The sequence below is a fragment of the Heloderma suspectum genome, chromosome 3, assembly GCF_057233095.1.
Source record: "Heloderma suspectum isolate Gila_16-S chromosome 3, 16-S_ref, whole genome shotgun sequence".
In the NCBI taxonomy this organism is placed as follows: domain Eukaryota; kingdom Metazoa; phylum Chordata; class Lepidosauria; order Squamata; family Helodermatidae; genus Heloderma; species Heloderma suspectum.
In genome coordinates, this window is record NC_139460.1 from 19,529,062 (window position 1) to 19,556,264 (window position 27,203).

General features: G+C 45.0%; 1 protein-coding gene across 1 annotated transcript in view; it reads left to right on the plus strand.

Moving 5' to 3' along the window:
* LOC146349390 (protocadherin Fat 3-like) overlaps positions 1 to 27,203 on the plus strand; it is a 376,964-nt gene that overhangs the window by 193,790 nt on the left and 155,971 nt on the right. Inside the window, exon 3 of the mRNA XM_084842565.1 lies at positions 10,287 to 13,595. Within this exon, the coding sequence (XP_084698691.1) occupies positions 10,304 to 13,595 (3,292 nt within the window). The 5' untranslated portion in view covers positions 10,287 to 10,303. The remainder of the gene's footprint in view (positions 1 to 10,286; positions 13,596 to 27,203) is intronic.

The window sequence follows — 27,203 nt, forward strand, 5'->3', positions numbered from 1 at the left end:
CGCCCTCTGTTAATGTGTAGATCAGAATGCGGACGGTTAGCCTTCCAATTTCATACTTCTCCAAATTCTTTGGTGCAGTTTTCAGCTTAAAATGTATACCAAAATGCACATTACAATGTGTGCTTTATAACAAAATGAGTATACAAATGCACAGTTTATGGTACAACGCATATAAAAATCAGTCCTTTATCACAAACTGTGTCTAAAATGCGTATGTAACATCTTGAGGATTTCTCCCCCTTCCCCCAAAACTGTTGTAGATTAAAGTGGAAACAGGACAAAACAGACCTAGGTGAAATTAACTAACATGGGCCAAAAATAGACGTGATTCATATATCCCAAGATACATGCAACCACTCAGTGGCAATTAAGGTGGACAGAGGGCAGTTAATGTGATTACTAGAGAGTTGTGCTGGGCACTGACCTAGGCAGTGGAGAAAGGCTGTTCGCATGCCCAACACAGTACCTGATGGTTGGTGAAGCACAAGGCATTTGATGCTTCCCAGACACTGAGAAATGTTGTTTGCATTGTGCAACCTCGCTTCGTGGCTCCAGTAACTACATGGTCCATGGTGCCAATACTTTCCCATTGCCACATGCACCATCACTGGATAAACCGAGTGCAAGTTGATCATGCTGCTGGAAGAAAAAATAAGAGGACTGGAGCGGCGACTGTCGACCCTCCGGGGAATAAGAGAACACAAAGAGTTCTTGGACAGAATGGGGAAACTACAGCAACAAAGGGAAGACCAGAAGCTTGAAGAGCAACAGCAAGCTGAGACAGAAGTGGGAAATGCTGAGGTGAGGAAAAATGGAGTAGAGGATACTCCTTGGAAAAGGGTAACAGTTAGGAGAAGAAGAACTAGACGCCACTCTGCACCAGTGGAAGCAGTGGAGCTATGGAACTGATTCCAGGTACTCGAGGCTGAGGCTGGAGGACAGCCTGCAGAGGAAGAATTACAGGGGAACCTGCATGAGAGTGAGCAAGAGGCTGAATGTCAGTCAAGCAGAGGCAGTGAAACCCAGGCCTACAACAACAAGAAGAGAAGAGTAGTAGTAGTGGGAGACTCCTTGCTGCATGGGATCGAAACCCAAGTATGTTGCGAAGACCCGTGGACTTGCCAGGTACGCTGTCTCCCGGGAGGACGGATTAGAGACATGACTGAAAGGTTGCCTGCACTCATAAAGCCCACTGACAGGTATCCCTTTCTTCTCATCCATGTGGGAACAAATGATACCGCCAAGTGGAGCTACGAAGAAATCACGTCAGACTTTGAAGCTTTGGGAAGGAAACTCAAGAACTTTGGGGCCCAGATAGTTTTCTCATCTATCCTTCCAGTAGTTAGAAGAGGGACAGAAAGGGAAAGAAAAATACTCTGGGTGAATGACTGGCTATGAAGGTGGTGCCGACGAGAGAGATTTGGATTCTGGGACCACGGGCTATATACTTCCTGGAAGATGGGCTGTGGGCTAGGGACAGGTTGCACCTCACAAACGATGGGAAGAATGTGTTTGGCCACAGCTAGGGGTGAACGAAAGTCACTTACCTTTTCTCGCAGCTTTTTCGCGGTGGGGGGGAGCGCTTGGCTGCTCCCCCCGCGAAGTTCAGGCCGGGGGGGGAGGCTTCCCGCCTCGCCCGGCCGAAATTCAGGCCGGGGGGGGAGGCTTCCCGCCTCGCCCGGCCGAAATTCAGGCCGGGGAGGAGGCTTCCCGCCTCGCCCGGCTGCGAACACGAAAGTAAAAAAAAAAAAGTCCCCTGATAGGCTACGTGACGATTCACGTAGCCTATCACGGCAAGATTTGCAAAGTCAGCCGTGATAGGCTACGTGAATCGTCACGTAGCCTATCAGGGGACGTTTTTTTTTTTTCTTTCATTGCAATGGCGGGGGCGGCAGCCGGTCGAAAGACCGGCTGCCGCTCCCGCCCCGCTCGAACACCGGACGAACCGCCAGCCGGACCCGCCGCCGGGAGGGACATTCAGGGAAGGTAAGTCCCGTCCCGGGGGGGTGCGGGGGGGTGCGGAGGATTTCTCCCTGAAACTTGTTCGGGGGGCCGAACACGTTGGCGCTCGGCCCCCCGAAGTTTCGGGGAGAAATTCTCCGCCATCCCTAGCCACAGCATGAAGAACTTCATCAGGAGGGCTTTAAACTGAATCCTACAGGGAAGGGAGATGTAAAGTTGGGGGTAACAATGTCCCCTCCAGGAAATTCCTGAGTTGTGTGGCGGATAACTTCCTCCTACAGAAAGTAGAGGAAGGAACTAGAGGATCGGCTATCCTTGACTTGATCCTAACCAACAGAGATGACTTAGTGGATAAAGTAGCAGTTAACAGGAACTCTGGGGGAAAGCGACCATGTTATACTTGAGTTCTTGGTTCTTAGGGAAGCAAAAGCCGAGTGTAGTCAAACGCTTACCTTGGACTTTAGGAAAGCTGATTTTAATAAACTGAGAACAATGATAAGTAAGGTCCCATGGAAAGCGACTCTAACGAGAAAAGGAGTCCAAGACGGGTGGGAGCTTTTAAAAAAGGAAATTCTCAAGGCACAATTACAAACAATTCCAACAAGAAGAAAAGGTGGAAGACAACAGAAGAAGCCAATGTGGCTTCACAAAAAGCTTAGAGATGACAGGAAAACAACAAAAAAAGGACACATATATGAAGTGGAAAGGAGGCCAAGCAACAAAGGAAGAGTACAGGCAGGTAGCACAGAATTGCAGGGATGGCGTCAGGAAGGCTAAAGCTGAGAATGAGCTGAGGTTAGCGAGGGATGCTAAAGCAACAAAAAGGCTTTCTTCAGCTATGTGCATAGTAAAAGACAGAGGAAAGAAATGGTTGTTCAGCTATTAAATAAGGATGGCAAAATGATAACAGATGACAAAGAAAAGGCAGAAGTGCTCAACTCCTACTTTGGCTCAGTCTTCTCAGTCTATGACCCCCCCTGGCAAAGGCGAAGTAGAGGCTGAAGGGGCAGGATTGCAGCTTGAGATCGATAGGCATATGGTCAAGGTACACGTAATTTCTTTGAATGAGTTCAAATTTCCAGGGCCAGATGAACTGCATCCTAGAGTAATAAAGGAACTGGCAGAAGAACTCTCAGAACCACTGTAATGCATCATTACAAGTTGGGGGATATGTGGCTCAACAACACTACAAGCGAGAAGGATCATGGAATTGTGGTAGATCACAGGCTGAATATGAGCCAACAATGTTATGTGGCTGCAAAAACAGCAAATGCTGTTTTGGGCTGCATTAATAGAAGCATAGCTTCCAAATCCCGGGAAGTACTAGTTCCCCTCTACTCAGCACTGTTTAGGCCTCATCTGGAGTACTGTGTCCAGTCCTTGGCACCACATTTTAAGAAGGATGCAGACAAACTGGAGAGGGTTCAGAGGAGGGCAACAAAGATGATCAGGGGACTGGAAACAAAGCCCTATGAAGAGAGACTAAAAGAACTGGGCGTGTTTAGAGAAGAGAAGACTGAGGGGAGATCTGATAGCGCTCTTCAAGTACTTGAAAGGTTGTCACAGAGAGGAAGGCCAGGATCTCTTCTCGATCATCCCGGAGTTCAAGACACAGAATAATGGCTCAAGTGACAGGAAGCCAGATTCTGGCTAAACGTCAGGAAAAGCTTCCTGACTGTTAGAGCAATACGACAATGGAACCCATTCCCCAGGGAGGTGGTGGACTCTCCCACACTGGAGGCGTTCAAGACGAGGCTGGACAGCCACTTGTCAGGGATGCTCTGACGTGGATTCCTGCATTAAGCAGGGGGTTGGACTTGATGGCCTTGTAGGCCCCTTCCAACCCTGCTATTCTTTGATTCTGTGATTCTATGGGAATGATGGCTACATGTATAATAAATGCATTATATGTAAATATATTAAGTAAAATGTGTTATACTTGGCCATCAATTTCAAACTTCAAGACAAATGTGGGAGTTTCTCCTCAGGAGAAACTGTCAGGGTTTTTTCAGGGAAATTTCTTAGCAGAGATTTCATTGGGTTGGATCCAAAGAACTGTGAGAGCTCTTCCATACACACTTGCACAGGAGCTTGTGTAAATGTTTACACAGTGTTGCAGTAGGTAGATTCTGTAGCACTTCTCATACTTCTGGTTGTGCAAGAGGTTGTGCAAGTCGAAGAATATCTTCGGATTTAGTTCCACTCTCCCCACACGGTGATCTAATTGAATGTGTAATGTAGTCATTCTGTGTGTGGAAGATGCCTTTGGATCTAACCCAGTGACTCAATTTAGAAATAACAGTATAGTTATGGTTTGTCATGAAAATGAGCAGAGGTTTGCCTTGGGCTTTTGTGCTCCCTTCGCTCCCTTCACATGTAACAGCAGAAGGTTAGAAGCTCTTCCTTCTAGTTTATGTCAAGCCACGGTTTGTAATCCTGCCTTGAGTGCAAACTATGTTTTGCACAAATTGTTGTTTACTGAATACCATGGCTGTTGAATCTCTTTCAGCCTGAGGGCAGGACATCTTCCGTCTTGAGGGCCTCATTTCAGTAGTGCGTGGGGGGACTAAATGCAGGGTCAGGGCCAAATGCAAAAGGGCCAAATTACCAAAAATATGAGCATCTCTTAGCTTAAAGCTCTTCGTTCCAGTAACTATGCTAAGTAACTACACGAGAAGAGGCATTTCAACCTTTTAGAATGGGGAAATACCTTAAAAGCCAGGAAATCATCAAATGTTTGCAGTCAGGGCGGGGGCCATCTCGGAAAGCCCAGATGGTCCATGTTTTTGGCCGCAGGCCTGAAGTTCAGCACCCTTACTGTATACGGATGATTTGGCAAACCATGGCTTGCTACGATATAGAAGTGCAAGCATTTAATCTCCACTCTTCACACACAAAGGGAGAGGGAAGGGGAGGCAGAAACACGTGAATCTGAGGCTTGCTTCTGCTAGTTCTCGTAACATCAAACCATGGTTTGTTTTTGTTACATTGTAATCATTGTAGCAGGTGGTCGTCTTCAAAATCTGAACACTGGCTTATATTTTCTTGTCACGTAGGGTCAAGCTGGTCGTTGATGTCCCTTCCCCCTTTTGTCTGCATGCATTTGTTGTAACCATTGGTTAAGCTACGTGCTGCTGATATACCAAGACAAGAAGGTAGTCCTAAATTTCATCAGTATGGTAATGAAGTATTTGTCTCGGACTTGGGTAATTTGCATTTACAAGGTGAATGACTGCAGAGCTTCCTTAGTACTCCAAGAGACTAGTATCTCTTCTCAAAGAGTACTCTACTCCTATCCAAAGTCACCTTGGTTGGCACTGAACATATTTGGTGCATGACTTCCATTTTTAATTGACACTGTTGTTTAAAAGAGACCGCTATCCGCTCCTTTAAACAAAACCAATGCAATTCTAAGTAGTTTCCTGCCTGGATGTTTGAAAACCACACAGAAGTAATCACACTCCTAATCTTCCACTTTAAAACATAATATTTAGTTGAGCTGAGTTTTTTGTTTGTGAATTAGAAATGTTTATGAAGTGAACTTTGCTCATTTGTGCTGAGTTCCTTTGTAACTGGTTTCTTCTTATCACATCACATTTCCTGCTTGCTAAACATGACATGGCTCTTTAAAATAAATATCCAACAAGAAACAGACTCTGCCAAAAACATAAATGATTCTTGTTCCTTTGTAAGGATACAGTTGACTGCCTGCCCAGCTAAGAACTCAGATAGATTTAGAAGGGTATCCAGGAGCAATTTCTAATCTAAACCTTGTTTTCAAGGCCTAAGACATTTTATGTTAACCTTTGGCCACTATAAGAATGGGCACCTGTGACTTGACATGGCTGTTTGTGACAGAGAACACACATTTTATTGCCATGGAGATGCTGCGGAAAATGGCTTCCTTATAGCAGATGATTCTCTGCCCACCATAATGTTTGGAATAATTTGCTATAGGGATTGTGGAGCATCATATTGAAAATCTCCACCTCCTAGTTCATGTTCTTAGCAGCTGCAGAGGAAGTTACGTAATGGCCCTGGTCCGTGTGTTCCATAGCAAAAAAAGGAGGAATTCTGTCACCACAGGTAGGCTGTTTTCCGCTGCAGCCCTGGGGGATATGTAACCTGTGCTCCAAACCTGAAGAGCATAAGTTGGGCATAAGTAAGGATTGTAACATGTGGCATGCAGATTCCCAAGCAGCTGAAAGCATGGTGGCGCACTGAGCCAGGAGGACCCAACTGGATAGTCAATCCATGGGATGTGGTGAATCGTACATGTGTAAATCGTATCCCTAAATAAGCAGGGCTTGAGGACAAAGATAGGGTGGAAAGATGAGCCTCAGAAATAAGAACAGGAACACTCCAGCCAGTCTAGTCTGGAACTGAACTGTTGACTGGCTTACAGAAGATGTTCCCTATATTCATTTTTTGAGGTTCCTATCTAGGCCAGAATTGGACAGGTTGAACTCCTTGCAGAGTAGAAAAGTAAGGATTGCTTAAAGAAGCTCGCATACAGGGGAAGGCAACAGTAGCCAATCTGACCCAGGAAATGGTTCTTTCTTGACCCTTGGAAATAGTTGTAAGAGTTGGGGCATAAAACAAATCCAATTTACACTGCCCCAATTCAAGATGTGCAGCCAGATCATTCAAGAGGCTGCTTACTGGGTGGAGATACTTGGTTGGATATTTCCAATAATGAATAATGAATGAAATAATGAATGAGACTCCGGGATGCTAACTTGTTTTATCTTGGCCAGGTTTGTTGTTGTATGCCGCCCTTTATCATTCTTACTGTTTTTAGTATACATTTGTACATCTTTAATTCCTATTTGTTTTGTAAGCCGCTGTAGGAATTTTTTCCAAGCTGGGCTGTAAATCCCTTACATAAACAAACAAAATAGTACAACTGCATGGCCATCCAGATTTTGGGTTGTATCTAGTGGTGTTTTTTCTGCTAGTGGAAGGGAACCAGTGGGGAATGGATGTCTCTTTCCCTGCTGCAGCCCCTTATGTATTGCCTAAATCTGCTCCGGAGGGCTGGGGGATACTCTGGAGCAGATTTGGGGCACATGGGGAGGCTGCAGGAGGTGGTTGGATAGCCACCGATCTGGGATATTAGAGCAGTGGATTTCCTGCACCTACAGGGGGTTGAAATAGTTACCTTCCAAATGTATGGTTATATGATTTCCTAAAAGTCAGTTTTGTTATAGTGCTGCTCACCAAGCCTACGTGGCATCACATCTGTACTTGTCAACTTCCCTGATGCACTCAGAGGGGTCTTGAAACCAGTGACTTTCTTGGGCCCCCAAACTGCCAGGGACCAGTGCAAGGTTGGGGAAAGGAGTAATGTATGGAAGCAAATGTTTTAAAAAAGCTGCATGTCTTGATGAAACACCCAGGGGAGTTGATCAGGTATTATTGATTAATGTGCTGTGCAGTTGTGGAATATAGACTCTAGGGTCGGAGCTAAAGCACTTTGTTGGGAGTGTTATAACATCATTGCAATAAATCGATTTCCACTAGTACTTAAAACTAGCAGTAGATTTACAGAATTACACTCTGTCTGAAGCGATGAGTCTGGGCTGAAATTTTGCCATAAAAATTGTGCATAGCTTGTAGAAATTTCCCACTGGATGCCAATGTTCTCAGAGATACCCTCTTCCTCTCTTCCTTTTGTACTTTGACCATTTTTGATGTTCTGAAGTTGCTCTAAAATTATGGCCATTCTGCCACTTGCATTGTATGTGTATCTATCTTCATGTTTTGTAACAATGGTATATTTTTATATCTGAAGTCCATTAGCTTGTTATATGTAACAAGATAACTGCGTGGCTGAGTTTCAGGGAATCATCGGGCATTGCTAGGATACAAGGTGCTTTTCAACAAATAATTTATCCCATGCTTTGTTCTTCATTGTCTTGGTCTAGTATGCCTTTGTAAATGAAGTAAAGAGGTCACACTATCTTGGTAAAATCTTGGCTTGACTTTGGAGGGGAAAAAATAGTAAAAAGTGAAGTGAAACTTCTTAAAAGGGATAGGGATGTTAGAGAATTCCGCCACGGATCCCAGGGAGGCTGAATTCCAGTGAATTCGGCCCCCAGAATCTGTGGCAGAACGGAGCAACCCGCCCCACCACCCCGCGAAAGCCCCGCGAAACGGAGCCTACCTGGAGTGGAGCCAGCTGGGGTAGGATTTCGGGGGGAGGTATGGAGCGCCTCCCCCCCACCACGAATGTCACCCTTCGAAAAAGTAAGTGACTTTTTGTACATCCCCCAAAAGGGAGGATTTATTCAGGCAAAGAGTTTAAGACATGCCATTGTAGTGGAAATGTGGAAGACCATTGTATTTTGAGGAGTCAGTGGTGCTGTTGTGCCTGTTTGTTGAGCTGATAGCGGTAGGTAGCTATGCTGGTTCTGCTCAAGACTGGTAGATAAGGTCTTCTGGTGCAGTCTCAAGGCCAGCAAAGAGTAGGGATATCAGAGGAACCCAGTTGGGGGGTACAGCTCGGTGAGTTTTTGCCAGCTCAGCCCCCCTGGACTCTGGCTCAAAGATTCTTGAGCTGGCCAGGTTCAGTGCCTATCGAGCTGGGCAAGCTCTCCGTTTTCTGGGTTTTTTATTTGTGCAAATCATGATTTGCACAAAATCGAAGGTATGAATATTTACAGAAATTGTGATTTGTGCAGAATCATGGCCGTAAATAGCGCAGTTTGTGAAAAATTGCAAGCTTAAATGGTCATTTACGCCTGCAGTTTTGTGCAAATCGCACTATTTATGGCCATGATCTTGCACAAATCACGGTTTCCATAAATATTGAGACCCGCAATTTTGCGCAAATCACAACTCGCAGATTTTTTTGAAAGGTGGGAAAGTGTCTGCGTTTCAAGAACTGACTTGCTGCTTGGCTCACAAATGCTTGCTGAGTCAGGGGTGCTGTGCGGATTTGTTGAGCCAAAAGCAAACAGGATTTTCCTGTGACAGCCATCCTTAGCTGAGAGAGAAGAGATGAGAGCTACCTGTGTTGGGCTGCCAGCCTGTCCATTTTAGGGCCAGTGCCCCACCCCCCAATGTATGAAGTCATGAGACTATGTCCAGAATGGGAGGGATCAGGGGGATACTATATGATTCCCTAGGATGCTCCCAATTCAGAGTCTCGCTACACTAATTGTGCAAGTGCTATGCACCAACTGGGCTGATTCTGAGGCTACACCCACTACTCTAAGGGACTCCCAGTAGCTGGAGGGGCGTAAGCATATTAATCTTGTTTTGCAATTTCTTTTTGATGTCATTATTCTGTATTGTTTTATTTTCCTGCTTTATTAGCCTATTTTAGATAAATATATGTCTTTCCATCACCCACTGGTGTGTTCATTGTCTCTGAATATCCAAAAAGAGCCATTGCCTATTGATCTTACAAAACAGTAATCTTTTCCAATAACATTCCTAGAAAAATCTCAGCCATTATGATGGCCAGTGTAACAGTGCCCTGATGTACTGTCACTGAAGTGGCTTGCAGGTAATTTAAAATGGTAGGCAGCTTATAGCTGCCTGCTGGAAAAAATATGTACGTGCGGAAGGGTGGACCCAATCTGTAGCAGGCGTCAGCCCTCTGTGGCTGCCTGAGGATGGTGGTGGTTGCTGATGCCTTCCCTGCACTTATATTGTGGGAACCTCTGGGGCTGCAGTATGTCCTCTGCATACATGGCTACATTGCACTTCCATCCTTGGCTCTTTGTTCCCGGAGGCCAGGAGAACCAGTGGCAAGGTTATTGGGCAAGTTTGGGCACTACCACAATGTCGTCCTAATGTTTACTTGTCCCCATAGGTGTGAATGGCAGGCATTCAGAGAGAGAGAGAGAGAGAGTAAATACAGGGCACACTTGGGGCGAGGGTCAAACCTGACCCATCCTCCTGATGACCCCCACTGACTGGGGAAGATTCCCACCCCTCTCCTAAATGTTGTCCCGTTACAGCCCATTTGCAGATAGCCCATACCTGTAGAGTCCCACCCAAAGGACTTGGTCAAATGCTAGAGCAAGCCTAAACAAGTGGTTACCTACTTAGCTGAACAGAGCCCATGTTTGGCGCAGACTCAAATCTGGTTTTGTTGTCTGCCTGGGACTGCAAAAGTAAGGGTGATTTTTGTAAAGCACCCTACAGGCTGAAATTTATGGCTGATTGACTGTTATCAGCTTGGAATATTTGGAGAATGTGATCGAATCCTGGGGCGTGTTTTTATATATGTAATGTGCAAAGCATGGTTAAATGATTGCATTGCACAGATTATTGTGTGTCCCAATAAACAATAGTCATTTTTTGTCTTTTAGGATGAAAGAATGATGTGATGGAGATAAATATGGGCCATTGGTCAGGTCCTTTGGTCCCTGCATCTGGCCTCGTCTTCCTGCTCGTTCAACTTTTGGCCAATATCTGCCATGGCCTTCAAGGGACAATACCACTTGGCTTCCACTTCACACATTCCATGTACAACGCCACAGTGTATGAGAATTCTGCGGCACGGACCTATCTTAACAGTCAAAATAGAATGGGCATCACCATGGAAGACTTCTCTTGGGATATCAAATACAGGATAGTGTCTGGCGATGATGAAGGTTTTTTCAAAGCAGAGGAAGTTGTAATAGCTGATTTCTGTTTCCTTAGGATAAGAACTAAAGGTGGGAATTCTGCCATATTGAATCGAGAAATCCAGGACAACTATTTATTGATAATAAAAGGTTCTGTCCGTGGGGAAGACTTGGAAGCATGGACAAAAGTGAACATACAAGTTTTAGACATGAATGATTTACGGCCTTTATTTTCACCCACCACCTACTCTGTAACAATAGCAGAAAGCACTCCATTAAGGACTAGTATTGCACAAGTCACAGCAACAGATGCTGATATTGGCTCCAATGGTGAATTCTATTATTACTTTAAAAATAAAGTTGACCTCTTTTCTGTCCATCCAACTAGTGGGGTTATCTCCTTAAGTGGCCGGTTAAACTATGATGAGAAAAACCGGTATGACCTTGAGGTTCTGGCTGTGGACCGTGGGATGAAGCTGTATGGTAACAATGGAGTAAGCAGCACTGCCAAACTTTACATACATATTGAACGCATCAATGAACATGCCCCAACTATCAGTGTGGTAACCCATGTTCCATTCCCATTGGACAAGGAGCCAACATATGCTATTATTAATGTTGATGATCTAGATGAAGGTGCCAATGGTGAGATTGAATCACTTTCTATTGTTGCTGGAGATCCCTTGGAACAGTTCCAGTTGGCTAAGGAGGGTAGATGGATGAATGAGTACAAAATCAGACAGAAAAAGCCTATTGATTGGGGCAGTTTTCCATATGGTTTCAATCTTACTCTCCAAGCAAAAGACAAGGGGTCTCCTCAAAAGTTTTCAGCAGTGAAACTGGCCCATATCACCAGCCCCAAGAGAGAAAGCAACCCTGTAAAGTTTGAAAAGGAAACATACGATGTAGCCATTAGTGAATTCTCTCCTCCTGGAGTACTTGTTGCTCTGGTTAAGCTAACCTCAGAAACCCAGGGAGAAGAATATAAATTATCTCCGAGTGAGGATGCTTCCTATTTTAAGATTAATCCTAGGACAGGTCTAATCACCACTGCACACCCTTTAAAAATTGTTGACAAGGAATTTTACGATTTAGAAGTAATGAACAAAGAAGGGGATTTAAAAGTACACGTTACTGTCAGGATAGAAGATGCTAACGACCACATTCCAGAGTTCACACAGCCTTCATACAGCTCCTATGTAAATGAAAGTGTCCCTGTGGAGACTAGCATTTTGTCAGTTTCTGCCTTTGATAAGGACCGGGGAGAAAATGGCTATATCACATACAGCATTGCTAGTCTAAATTCACTCCCCTTTTCCATCAACCAATTTACTGGGGTTGTTAGCACATCCGAAGAATTGGATTTTGAGTCCTCCCCAGAGAGCTACAGGTTTATTGTTAGGGCTTCAGACTGGGGCTCACCTTACCGCCATGAGAGCGAGGTTAATGTCACAATATACATCGGCAACATAAATGATAACAAGCCATTGTTTGAAAAGGTGGCTTGTCAGGGCGTGATTTCATCTGACTTCCCTGTTGGTGGGCACATCACAGCCGTTTCCGCTATAGATATAGATGAATTGGAGCTTGTGAAATACAAAATAATGTCAGGTAACGAACTGGGGTTTTTCTACCTGAATCCAGACTCAGGAGTTCTACAACTTAAAAAGTCCCTGTCTAGCGGTGGAATCAAGAACAATAATTTTGGACTTAGAATAACGGCAACAGATGGGGAGAATTTTGCCGACTCCATGTTTGTCAACATTTCCGTGGTTCATGGAAAAGTGTCTTCCAAGACCTTTAGCTGCAGAGAAACTAGGGTTGCTCAGAGGCTGGCAGAGAAGTTGCTAAAAAAGGCAAAAGCCAATGTAAAATTACATTCAGAAGATGGCTTCCTGGATTTCTATTCTGTGAACAGGCAGGCCCCGCATTTTGATAAATCATTTCCTACTGATGTATCAGTCAGAGAGGACCTTCCTGTTGGTGCTACTATATTTCGGATCAAAGCGTATGATGCTGATTCTGGCTTTAATGGGAAGGTGCTCTATACCATATCAGATGGCAATATAGACAGCTGCTTTAATCTTGAAATGGAGACAGGGCTGCTTAAGGTCCTTATGCCCATGGACCGTGAGAAAATAGAGCTATATCTCCTAAATATTACCATTTATGACTTAGGCAGCCCCCAGAAAGCCACATGGAGATTACTCACCATAACTATTGAGGATGCAAATGATAACAGGCCTGTATTTTTGCAGGAAAGTTACTCGGTTAATATCTTGGAAAGTACAAGTATTGGTGTGGAGATTATCCAGGTAGAGGCCAGAGACAGAGATTTAGGGCCAAATGGGGAAGTGACTTACTCCATATTGACAGACACACAGCAGTTTGCTATCAATGGCTCCACAGGAATAATATACATAGTTGATCATTTAGACAGAGAATCAAAGGCAAACTATACATTAAAGATAGAGGCGAGAGACAGAGCAGAGAATGAGCACCAGCAGTTTTCTGTTGTTCCTCTGAAGGTTTTTTTGGATGATGTCAACGATTGTTCTCCAGCTTTCATACCACCTAGCTATAGCGTGAAGGTCTTGGAAGATCTACCTGTTGGTACTGTCATTGCTTGGCTTGAAACTCAAGACCCGGATCTAGGTCTTGGAGGACAAGTACGTTATTCTTTGGTGAATGATTATAATGGGAGATTTGAAATAGACAAAGCCAGTGGTGCTATCCGCCTAAGCAAAGAACTTGACTACGAGAAGCAACAGTTCTACAACCTAACGGTACGAGCAAAGGATAAAGGGCGTCCGGTTTCACTGTCCTCAGTTTCCTTCGTGGAAGTCGAAGTTGTGGATGTGAACGAAAATCTCTACACCCCTTATTTTTCTGACTTTGCAGTCATTGGATCTGTAAAGGAAAACTCACGCATTGGAACAAGTGTTTTGCAAGTGAATGCTAGGGATGATGATACCGGCAGGGATGGTGAGATCCAGTACTCCATCCGGGATGGCAGTGGACTTGGACGGTTTAACATAGATGAAGAAACTGGTAAGTTGTTCTTTGTATTCTTTTCAAAGTGTAGCTACAAGACAAAATAAAAGTCTCACGAACATCTTGGACATACTCTAAATAAATAGAAGTGTGCTCAGTCTGAGCCAATGTGCATTTCTATCCATCTTGCAAGGGGATGGATATCTACAGTGCTGTCCATACTGCATAATGCAAACGGGAGCTGCATTGGCTTGCTCAGTTATAATCACCTTTTGCCAAGCAGATATGCATCTCTTTCCGGCCTGTGTGCATAGTTCCTGGCACACAGGGATAATCCATGCACAGAAACTACTTCTGTGTGCACATTTTTCTTGCTGGATCAGACCTTTAAAATGTAGGTGCTGGGTCTTAAAGTTTAGGCATTGAATGTATTTTGTTTCCATTTGTCTTTAAGGACCCCGGTATAAATGAAATCAAATGTGTCTGTCTGTATATATTTACCTGAGGAGTGAAAAAGAGTTTGTTGCTCAGTGATATCTGCCCCACTGGAGACACAAAACTGCATGCTTTACTTTGTTGTTGCTCTGTTCTCAGTGAAAAGCAAATGGTGGCCTATCTGTGACTCCATTACTGCCTGTGTATTATGTGGTGATAACCGTAAATTATACAGGTCACTGTGGTAGACAGTCAGTGCACTCTTGACCCCACCAAAAACATGAAGTCCAATAAAGCAAAATTAGGAATGCAAAAACAGTCTGAAGGATGGATGGAGCAAATATTGCCTTTGTTTGTGTGTATTGTTCTTAACATTTTCTTTGATGGAGCTTTTTAAAAATCAAATAATAGAAATGTGGCAATTCAGGAGCAGCATTAATTATTGGCAAAATAAGCTTAGTATAGAAACAAGCTAGATGTCTGAACTTCATGCTTGTTTCAGGTGGGTTTTTTTTTATTATGCAAAAGGCATTAAATGTACTCATTTTCCAGAGATGATTAAGGGTCTGATGGGTTTCAGAGATTTAAATTGCCCCCTCATTGCCATGATGGAACATTATCAAAATCAGGGCAGGGCAGGGTGGAGGGATATAACTGTACGATAAAATTGCAGCTCAACAAGCTGGTTGTTTAAGTATCTAATAGCTGCTGGCATTAATGGGGCAGCTGTGACATTAGATGAAATGAGGAAATTAGAAAGCATTACTTTGCATTTTTAAGAAATTTCATTAAGAGCTGCCTTTGCATTAAGCTTTGCCCTGAGATGATGAGGGAATGGAGGGCATGAACTCACTACCTTCTTTCTTATCCATGCTTTGTCTTATATCAAGTAAGTGAAAGCATGCATTGACAAGGTGGAAATCTGAAGCTGCAGGATTGGGAACCACCAGGAAAATTGGTAGTGTTCCTTGAGGCTCTCAGGAAAAATCATGGGTTGCATCAGGTCGGATATTGTATTCATTACATATTTCTATCAGTTCCATCAATCAGGATGGTATTTCTTGGCATAAAAAGGTGTAAAGGTGTCCCCAACCAGTCGTGTCCGACTCTAGGGTGCGGTGCTCATCCCCGTTTCTAAGCCGAAGAGCCAGCGCTGTCCGAAGACACTTCCGTGGCTGTGTAGCCGGCATGACTGAACACCGAGGTGCACGGAACACTGTTACCTTTCCCGCCGAGGCGGTACCTATTTATCTACTTGCAATTTCTTGCTTTCGAACTGCTAGGTTGGCAGAAGCTGGGACTGAAGACGGGAGCTCACTCCGTCACGCAGCACTCGGGTCTCGAACTGCTGACCTGCCGACCTTCCAGTCTGCAGTTCAGCATCTTAACCACTAAGCCACATGGGCCAATCTCCATGTGCAGCAGAATAATGTAAATCAGCTTATCCTAAACAGTACCCCTTGAGACTGAGGGATGACAGAATTGAATGTTTTAATGCCCTATGGTGGGGGTGGGGAGGGCGGGATTTCGGCTAGCCCAAACTATTCCCTGCATTATTCTGATTTTCTCTTAGCCTCCTATAGGGAAAAGTGTACATTTGATTCTGTTGCACTTGTGGATTGGCTGTTAAATGCCCCTTTGCCAAAGTGGCCTGTCCCTGGGGTCTCCAATGTAGTGTCCAGGGCTGGCCCTACCATTAGGAAGAGTGAGGCAATTGCCTCAGGCGGAAGATGCTGGGAAGTGACTACAAGGTGTTGGAGGAGAAAGCTGTGCACCATGTGGCCTGCTCTGGACACAGAATTAGCCTGCTGCCTTGAGGTGCAGTGGAGGACACTGTCCCATCATCAGTGTTGAAGACAGATTAATTTGCCAATCCACTTGGTTTTCGGGGAGGGGTGCCATCTTGTTCTTCTCCTCAGGCAGCATAATGTCTTGGGCCAGCTCTGGTTGTGCTTGTGGACATCTCTCTTGGTGTCCATCTGGCTCCCTGCACCACGTGATTTTTGTTATATTTTTAAAGATTTTTTAAAATTACTATTAGTATTTTAATTGTGAGGCTGGCATACTGTGAAGGGCTGCCCTCCAGTGTCATCTTTATTTGGGTTCAAAAGAGTGGTTCTGTGTTTTGGAGATCAGACCCCTCTGCTTCTTTCTCTCTCTCTCTCTCTCTCTCATTAATTAATTAATTAATTAATTAATTACATTTTTATACCACCCAATAGCCGAAGCTCTCTGGGCAGTTCACAACAATTAAAACAACAAAATACAAAACAATAAAATACAGATAAAACACAATATAAAAGTTTAAAACTTTTGAAAATAAAATAATCAGACAGAAGCTAGCAGCAAGAAATTTAAAATACAGTACCAGGTAAAAGCAAACTAAAACCTAAAATGCCTGGGAGATAAAAAGGTCTTCACCTTGTGCCAAAACAAGCACAACTTTTTCTTGGGCATGTTACTTTTCTTTTGGTCTCCCCAGTTTGTCTGTTGAAAAATGAGTGCTTTGTGACCAGCCATGCCCACCAGGCAGGCATTTTATGAATGGGCAAGCCCAGCCCCCCCGCCATGTCAACCACTTTGTGAGAGCACCCATGACAGTCTCTCAACATTTCAAACATACGCATTGACCCCAAAAGGTTGGGACTGTATTATGTAATAGGCCTCAGACTCTAGCCCGAGGCCTATTACATAATACGTTACCAACCAATAGGGTCCCAACCTTCCCGTGCCCCTGATACACATTGATATATTCTGTTCAGGCATTTTGCCTGAACAGGGCTATAGTCTTTAGCCTATTACACAATATGTTCCCAACCAATAGGTTCCCAACCTTCCCATGCCCTTTATACATGTTGATATACCCTATTCAGGCATTATGCCTGAACAGGGCTATAGTCTGAGGCCTATTATACAATAGCTTCCCAGCCAATAGGTTCCCAGCCTACCCATGCCCTTTATACACATTGATATACCCTGTTCAGGCATTATGCCTGAACAGGGTACGTCAACATTGTATAAGGGGCATGGAGGCATGAGCCCCACATCCAGTGTTCCTGTTCTCACTTCTTCAGTGCAGAACTTCCCTGCATCGAGCAGAGAGGTCTGGGAGGGCTTCTACTTGCATTCGTTTGAGCTGGCAGCTGGGCAAGAGTCAGCTGAACAAACAGGCTTCCAGCCTTTCCCAACCTGGTGTCCTCCAGATGTTTTCTGCTACAACTCCCATAAAGTCCAACCTGCCAAGGTTCTGGAAAAAAAAATGTCAAGAATGATGGGAGCCATTGCTAAAATATCTGGAGGGTACCTTGTTGAGGAAGATTGGCTAATCCAAATCATATAAGGTCCCTCTGTGGCTTCCTTGTGACGACACAGTATACAGCTCAGCAAGCTAATGCCATGATAAATACCCCCAATATAACCACCACATTTTCTTTTGTGATCAAAAAAGGCCTGCATGTTCTCTGCTGAAGAAAGTTTTAAAGAAACAGGGAACTAACACACCAGCTCTCAAATAATTACATCATAGCAGGGCCCCTCATTTCGTTGGATACCTACTGTGTACGCAGCACAATGGTTAATCCAGCCCGAAGAACAGTATTTAAATATAGTTGTGGTTCATGGGATTGCTGTGGTTGAAGGAGATAATGCATTTTGTTCTCCAGAGACCTGTAATTTTTCTATTTGGTATTAAAGCACAAGATGAAAAGTCTCTGTTTTGGCTAATTCAAGCTGTTTAATCAGACATCAGGATTCCAAGCTGATTATGAAAGCCAGACAGTGCTGTATACACTCTGGGGTCTGGTTTATAAAAAAAAGCGGTGAAAACATTTAAAACTCTCTTTGAGCTGCAGCCTTGACACTTGAATTGTCTAAAGTCAGCACTGTTAGCAACCACATGGTCCAAAGATTTAGCTTTGGATGACAAAGCCGTTTAAAGAGTTCTCTGTTTGAAAACCACTGATGGTTGGAAAGTAGATTGGTTTTATTTAAGCAATATTTTCTAGAATTTAGACTCTGGAAAAAAAAGTTGCACACACTATAATATGTAGGTCATGAAGAGCTGGAAATGGTGCAAAACAGGGCAACCAAGGATAGCTTAACAATGTTTGGGGCTTTTGAGTTTACAGAAAATGAGCTAAAGGTTATATATTTATCCTGTATTGTTGGGGTTCCAGTTTTTATTGGGATCTCCCATGTGGGGAGGAGAGGTTTAACACTTTCCTCTCCAGCCACAACTGTACTGGTATAACCCCCTCCCCACCTCCCCGTGCTGCCCCCTGTATGGTTACAGGGCTTAGAAAAATACTTCATTGTCACCAATCAAGGCTTTCTTTTTTTCAAAAACCCATAGTCATGTGTGTGGGTGTGTGGGAAGGGATTACTGGTAAAATCATGGGAAGTGTTAAGCCTCTCCTCCCTGTGTCTGTTAGCTGAGAGCTATGTCTTCAATCTAAAATTTAGTTTGGTTGTAAGAGGACACATGGTAGAGGTTTATAAAATTATGCATGGTGTGGAGTAAATGGATATAGATCATTTTTTTCTCCCTCTCTCATAATCCTCGACCTTGGGCTCATCCAATGAAGTTGAACGGTGGGAGATTCAGAACAGACAAGAGGAAGTACTTCTCCACACAGTGCATGATTAAACTATGGAATTCACTTCCACCAGGTGTGATGATGGGGACTCCATTGGATGCATGTGGAAGGCGACTAGAAAATTCATCGAGGATGAGGCTATCAGTGGCCAAAATTCATCAAAGTGATGAATTTTGTCAGATTTGGATGCTCAAGAAATGTTTTAATTGGTGTGCAATGCCTCTTTAGACTCAGTCTTCACATTAGAACAGGTAAGCAAAGGCTGAAGTAGAGATCTGAAGGGAGTACCGCTAAGGACAGAGGCAGATAATCATTTTTTTCCTCATCACTTTTTTCCCCCCATCAGTAGGGATGGGGGAGAATTTCTCCCCAAAACTTCGGGGGGCCGAGTGCCAACGTGTTCGGCCCCCCGAAGTAGTTTCGGGGAGAAATTCTCCGCACCGCCCCGCCCCCCGCGACGGGACTTACCTTTCCCGAATGTCCCTCCCGGCGGCGGGTCCCGGCGGCGGTTCGTCAGGTCTTCGACAGGGGCAGAGGCGGCAGCCGGTCTTTCGACCGGCTGCCGCCGCCGCCATTCCAATAAAAGTAAAAAAAAAAAATACGCCCCCGTGATAGGCTACGTGACGATTAACGTAGCCTATCATGGCTAGATTTGCAAAGTCAGCCGTGATAGGCTACGTAAATCGTCACGTAGCCTATCACGGGTGACTTTAAAAAAAAAAAAAAGCGCATACAGCTAATGGCGGCCCCCATAGGGAGCCGCCATTCACTTTCCTTATTTGGTCGCTGTAGTCTACGTAAAGATTTACGTAGACTACAGCGACCAAATAAGGAACGTGAATGGCGGCTCCCTATGGGGGCCGCCATTACCTGTATGCGCTTTTTTTTTTTTTTAAAGTCACCCGTGATAGGCTACGTGACGATTAACGTAGCCTATCACGGCTGACTTTGCAGATCTAGCCATGATATGCTACGTTAATTGTCACGTAGGCTATCATGGGGGCGTTTTTTTTTTTTTTTAAACTTTGTATTTCGCGGCCGGGCGAGGCGAGGCGCCTCCTCCCCGGCCTGAATTTTGGCTGGGCGAGGCGGGAAGCCTCCCTCCCCAGCCTGAACTTCAGGGGGAGCAGCGAAGCGCCTCCCCCCCACCGCAAAGCAAGCTGCGAGACCAGGTAAGTGGCTTTCGTGCACCCCTACCCATCAGTGCAGTCACACTATTTGAGGGATCCATGTGAATCTGGATTGTGGAGGAGGGGCAGCATAGTACATGCCATGTCTTGTATCCTTTCTTGTGCTCCAGTAGTACAGGGATCCCACCATGTTTTCTGGTGTAAAACTTGGTTTGTTGTTGTTCAGTCGTTCAGTCGTGTCCGACTCTTCGTGACCCCATGGACCATAGCACGCCAGGCCTTCCTGTCCCCCGCTGTCTCCCGGAGTATGCTCAAGTTCATATTCATTGCATCGGTGATACTATCTAGCCATCTCATCCTCTGCTGTCCCCTTCTCCTTTTGCCTGCAGTCTTTCAGATTGGTCGCTGTAGTGTGACTAAATAAGTGTGACTAAATAAATACAGCGACTAAATAAGGAATGTGAATGGCGGCTCCCTATGGCGGCTCCCATTCCTCAGAATGTAGCTGTGCCAAAAATTATTCAGAGCATTGCTGTTTTCTGTGGTTATGATGGTATTTTTGGGGTTAACAATGGCCAGTTCTGCTTTGTTACACTACTGCAGCTTTCCTCAGCCTTGTGCCCTCCAGATGTTGGGCTGCAGCTCTCATAATTTCTATTACAGTCCATTACATCTGGACGGTACCAGGATAGGGGAAGTTGTACTACTGTGTTGATATTGTAACCGATGGATGCCATAGAGGTGGGGAAGGGAGAAACTACAGTTACAAAAGCCCAGTGTCAGGATTCCATCCAACCGAGACACTGGGGAGACCGTAGAGGAAGAGAAGTGGGATCCTGTGGAGAAATCCAGTACAATTAGCAACAGGAAGAACCTGCTGTAGTCCAAGGCAACCTGATGTAGGGGTATACGGACTGTGTGAAATCCGCTCCGTCTGTGTTTTGCGGATTGTCAGGTGCCTTTTGTTCTGTTGTCCGCCCACAGATGGATGTGAATATTTTTTTTCCTCTTGTGTGGAAAAATGCACAATTATCTAAGTATTTACATAATTTACCTTAGTACGTAATATTTACCGCATTGTCCCCCATTCCATTCAACATTTCCTCAGCAGAAACTTACATATTTTCCCACGACTTTATATGCGTAAATCTCGGGAAAGTAAAAAAAATCAACCATAAGTCCATGGACTCTGCGTGGCCTCAGGGGGTTGCTCCGCAGCGGATTCTGGAGGTTGGATTCTTAGAAATCTGAGCTCATTTTAGTCCCTCTTGAATTTCTCCAGCATCCCTAACCTGACTTGCCTTGTCTTATGGCCATCTTGTCTGGCCCATTTGATAACCCCTTCAGTCACAATCTAAGACCTGCTTTGGCTTCCAATTCTCGCCCTTCACCCCTTGGTCTCAAAAGCGAAGATGGCAGTAGACCCAGAGGGACAACTAGAGCTCTATGGCCAGGGGTCTTCTTGGGAAGAAGGGACTAATCAGTCCTTGAGAGTGAATCATTATGTAGCCAAAATGGCTCCATTTATGCACAACAGTATTCCATCTATGGCACCACCTATCAGCAGGCTTGTGGGAACCCCATGGTTAGCAGATGTACCTCCCACTCAAGGAAAACAAACAAACAAAACTAAACTAAAGAACCAAAACAGCCCAATGAGTACTTATCATTAAGAACATAGGAAGAGCCATGCTGTATCTAGGGGTGTACGGATTTCCCACCATCTGTTCCGGTGGGGAATCCGTGGGGGGGGGAGGTGATCCGTTTCTCCCCCCCCCCCCCGGAATCCTCCAGAGCAGTTCTGCTCCATTTGGATTCCGGGCAGGGGGGGAGAACTGGCTTGAGGGCGCTTACCTTCCCTCCTGCCAGCCAGAGCTGTTCGCCTCTTCCCTGTCCCTGCCAATTGCCATGTCTTTTATTTTTATTTTTTTTAAAAAAATGGCAATCGGGAGGATATGCCCATAGATTCATGAATCTTGCATATAAATCTGTGTGTCCATAGTCTTATACTCAGGATTCACGGCTCTATTTTGCGTATAAGTCTATGGATACATCCTGCTATGCACGTGCCCATAGACTTATACAGAAAATAGAGCTGTGAATCTTGCGTATAAGCCTATGGACACATAGACTTATATGCAAGATTCATGACTCTATTTGCGTATAAGTCTATGGGCACATCCTCCTGATCGCCATTTTTTTTTTTTTTAAGACATGGCAATCGGCAGGGACAGGGAGGAGGCGAACGGCTCTGGCTGGCAAGAAGCAGCCAAGTGCCATTCTGCCTCCAGTCCTCCTGGAGCAGAGGTAAGTGGGCCCAATCCGCTGTGGATTCCTGAGGCTGGATTCCAAAGAATCCAGCCTCATTTGAATCCGCAGCGGATTTCTCTGACATCCCTAGCTGTATCAGACCACAGGTCAATCTAGTCTAGCATTCTGTTCACACAGTGTCCAACCAGCTTCCCATGGGAAACCCACAAGCAGGACATGAGTGCAACAGCACCCTCCTGCCCATGTTCCCCAACAACTGGGGTAAATAGGCATACTGCCTCTGCTACAGGAGGTAGCATATAGCCATTAGGACTAGTAGCCATTGATAGCCTTATCATCTATGAATTTGTCTAATCCCCTTTTAAAGCCATCGAAAAAGATGTCCATCTCTACATCTTGGAGCAGATTCCATAGTTCAAGTTTGCACAGTGTGAAGAAGTACTTCATTTTATCTGTCCTGAATCTCTCACCAATCAGCTTCATGGGATGACCCCATTGGGTTCTAGTATTATGAGAGAGGGGGGAAAATGCCTCCCTATCCACTTTCTCCACGCCATGCATAATTCTGTACACCTCTGCCATACTTCCCCTTACTCACCTTTCCTCTAAGTTAAACAGTGCTTTAAGTTAAACAGGAGGGGAGTTGCTTTAGCCACTTCATCATTTTAGTTGCTCCTTTCTGTTCCTTTCCAAACTCTACATTATCAGTGGCTACGGAATTTGGACTGCTGTTGGTGGGGAAACATACACACCCAGAAAAGCTGGGTGGGAAGGAGAATGGAATGGAGTACTCTGGAGAAGGGCTGATTGCAACCCTGAACAAGAACACTTAATACTGTAACATTTTGTTGCAGATCCTACTTGTTAAGAACAGTACCTATGATAGTTAAATGGAAATCACATATTCAGAACCAGTGAATATCGGAACACAAGTTGCTCACGTCCAAAGTAAGTGGGAGGGCTATTGCTTGAAGGTAATATCTGTCTGGTCATAGTGGACACTTTATCTGATCCAGCAATTCTCTCCTCATATTCTTAATAACTTGCTTTTAATGTGCCCCTGTTCATCTCCCATTCATTGCAATGGAGCTTGTGGAAAAAGAATGTATTGTTGGTTTGCCTCGTACATTGCATGGCCCTCTCTGTGTCAGGAATGAGTCCAAGCCCCTTGAGATGTCTGACAGCTTGATTCTGAATCAAAGTTGGAACAGCTAGATCAGAGCCTAGGGGTGGGGGTACCTTCCCTAGAGCCCCAACACGCTGGGAGAGATTCCTCCGAAGGCCTTGACAAACAGATGGCCCAGGGTGAATCACTGCCCCTCACTCCACCATAAGAAATCAAGTTTCCGAGGAGGAAGAGGGACACTAGGGTGCATTGCAAAGCAAAGTGGGAAAAGTTAGGGACAGGGCTTAGGTGCTCTGCCAGCATAGCCGGTCTTAGAAGTCAACGTAGGAGGGAGCCGCCTTGTGGGAGGGGCATCACTGCGAAGCACGGTTGGCTGTGAGGTTCACAGGCAAACGGTTGGCAGCTTCACTACCCTCCAGTTTGTCTTCCCTGATTAGAGATCGCAGATTAGTCGTTTAGGGCCTGAGGCAGTCTGAGAGCTTCCTTGAATCTGCATTTGTAGAAAGGCTCATCTCTAACAAAATAAAGTCTTACTAGCCTGAAGCTTTGTCTCTTTGTGGCGTTGATCGTGAAGGGGAAGGAAGATCCAATTCCTGACTCTCTGTGAAATTCCTTCCTTGGAGAAGCCAGCTTGCGCCTTGCATTGTTGGGAACTTTTAGGAAACTGTTAAAAATCCCTGCCTTTTAGGAAGGCTTTCATGCTGGCAGATTATTGCTAATGCTGCATTTGAGAACTGAAAATTATTTTATAATTGCCTGTTGTAAGTTTTCGTTTCGGGCGTTGTGTTACATGTCATTACATGTTTACCATTTTGTATTGCAGTTTTCCCGTGTGTTCATTTGTAAGTCACACGAGCCTAGGTGTTGATTGGGAGGCAGGGTAGAAATTTCACACTAAAATCCATGTAAAGGAACGATATAGGGGAATGGGTTCTGGGGCAAAGGCAGAGCCTGGTCCACATGCCCCTTTTGTACTTCCCTGAAGGAGCCTGCAATTCACTGCCAATTTTTAATTGTGACCCTGGAACTGAACCAACAATGTGCTTATCTCAGTGCTGTCTTAAGAAGGTAAATCCCTTTTCCTGTTAACACTCTTCTAAATAAATGGAATTAGTATAATAAACTAATCATGACACATTGATCATTGCGCTATCTACCCTGGAGCTATTTTTTCAATGTGATAAAAACCAGAGAAGTAGGAAATGTGCTGGTTTATTTGCACTTCATGCTCTCCTCAGTTCCTGTCTAACACCAGTCTTGTATTTCCCCTCCACCGAGAGGTAGTACGAACTACCGCAATGAAGAAAGCTTGTGTATCTCCCTGCTGGGACAGGCAAAAGGAAGCATAAGTGACGTTTCTATTCTCTTGGCTTATTGTCACATTTTAAGTGGCCTTCAGAGGCCTCCTCCTCCTCGTCCTACTGGAATGTAAAGATTAACCGAGGGCCCCCTTTTGATGATGTTTCATGTGTAACAAGCTTGAACACCCAAGGTACACAGAAAGTAGTCCTCCTGGTTACCCCACAGTGCTCAAACCCCTCCAAGGTCACCAGAGTTGGAGATGGAAGACTTCTCAAGATACTTTGTAAGATGTTACGGTTTTGATTGGCTTTCAGTGGGAAGAGTCAAGCCAATATGGGAGACATGTCATCCACTGTAGCACATTGTCATGTCCCCTGCATCCAGATCCCAGCATTGCTCCAAGGAGGATTCAGATTTGGATGAATCACAGGCCACTCTACTCAGGGATGGGTCTTGACACCGCCCCCCCCCCCCAATCCTCCTGTCTTGAGGAAGTGACTCTCTCGTCGTCCTCACACTCACCGGTGCTTCTCTTGCTCCATTGCCATGCAGGAGCATCAACCACCACCGTCCCTTTAAGGATTACAGACAGATCTTCCAAGAGGGTGGAGTTACTTGAAGGTCAAACCTAGTCACCCATTTTAAGTCTTCAGAGGATTCTAGTCTCTCACTGAAGCAGCATGTTTCTACAGCTCAGCTAGCAGAGCAATCCAGTGTCCTGATTGCAGGTTCACTGGAACCTGCCCTGTTGCTTCTCTCGACCTGGCTTGTCATGCCTTGATTTCCCTTAGCTCGCCTTACTTGACTGAGCCTGACATACTCTAACTTGAACTACTGTGACCTATCTTGTCGTAACTTGATCGACTTCTCCCTGACTTACTCGACTGGACTGATTTACTTCAGCCTGAATCTTCTCAATTCGATTCAACTCTTCCCTTGCAAGCCCCAATCCCCAACAGGACAGATACACAGATATTTCATATTTGAGTGGGCTTTTGTTTTTCTTGGCTTTGTTTTATTGTTATAATAGTTGATGCATGGGTTATGGCAGAGCAGAGTTCATGAAACGGGATCCTTTGAAAGTTAAAATGAAGAGGACAGAAGCAAAGAGCACTGGAACACACGCTTTCCACATTTAAGATCCCATGTTTCGTCCTTGGCATTTCCACTTAAAAAACAGTATTTGGGTAACAGGCCTAGGAAAGGCCTCTCCTGAGATTCACTGCCAGTCAGAATAGATGCCTGACATATTAGAAATGAGACTCAGAGATTAATTTATGTATTTATTGTTTTTATAACCCACCTATATACAAATGCTCTCGGTGGAATACAAACTTAAAAACAATTCAACCAAATATCCAACGATAAAAACAACACAGCTTAAAAACACTATACAAGACTCAGCAAAAGGAACAAGAGTTCTCAAAATGGAAGCCCTGCCAGAATAACGGCGTCTTTTATGCCTGCTTAAAAACCTTCAAATAGGTCAGCAGGCGCATTTCAACCATCATGTCATTTCCGCAGCTGAGGGGTGGCAAAGAAAAAGGCCTTCTTGCGCATGGCTGCCAGTCTCACGTTAGGCAGTCGCAGCAGAGAGCCCTCAGAGGACCTTAGGTGGCGGACTGGGATGTAGGGGAGAAGGTGCTCCCTAAGGTGCCTTGGACCTAGACCATCTAAGGCCTTAAAGGTAAGAACCAGCACTTTACATTTTGCTCAGAAACAAATAGATGCAACTTTTTAGCACAAATATCTTTCTTGACATGATTGCTGGAGATTCTCAGTTGCTAGCTGGAATTCATGTCAGATTTTTGACAGTTTGGGATGGCTAGATGCAAAAGAGGGTAAGACATTTACATCTTTTAAGAGCTGTGTAGAAATGGGAATTTCAGTGGGCGTAGCTTGCCACGCAGAGCCAAAGCTATTGTGACAATGGATTGCGCTCATAAATGCAACCTGCTGTAATTCTCTCTTCTAGACAATTATTAAAAGGGGTAGGGCATCCTATACTCTTTTCCCCTTTGGCCACCCTAGCCCATATGGCCACCCTAACCCATATGATGATGAGTGGCTTTCTGAGGGATCAGGCAACTTACAAGACTAACAAGAATTTATTCTGTCATAAACTCCTGTGGACTATAGCCCACTTCATCAGATGTGCAGGATATTATGGAGAATTTCATGTTTATATAAAGTACATATGGGATGTGGGGTGGGGGTGGGGGGGTGGAATTGAAAACTGCGAGGTCATAGGGAAATATGCAGAAAGAACCGACGGTAACAATCACATTGTTAACAGTGATCCTTCTAATGATGTATGAAAGTCACTTACCTGGTCCCGCAGTGTGCTTCGCGGTGGGGGGGAGGCGCTTCGGTTCTCCCCCCGAAGTTCAGGCCGGGGGGGGAGGCGCCCTACCTCGCCCGGCCGAAATTCAGGCCGGGGGGGAGGCGCCCCGTCTCGCCCGGCTGAAATTCAGGCCGGGGAGAAGCGCCCCATCTCCCCGGCCGCGAAATAAAAAGTGAATGGGAAAAAACAACAACAACACCCGTGATAGGCTACGTAACGATTAATGTAGCCTATCATGGCTGACTTTGGAAATCTAGCCATGATAGGTTACGTTAATCGTTACGTAGCCTATCACGGGTGTTTTTTTTTTTTACTTTATTTTGTAATGGTGGCGGCGGCAGCCGGTCAGAAGACCGGCCCCCGCCCCCGCCGAACCGCTGTCGGGATCCGCGGCCGAGACGGACATTTGCATAGCGATGGCGGAGAATTTCTCCCTGAAACTTCGGGGGGCCGAGCGCCGTG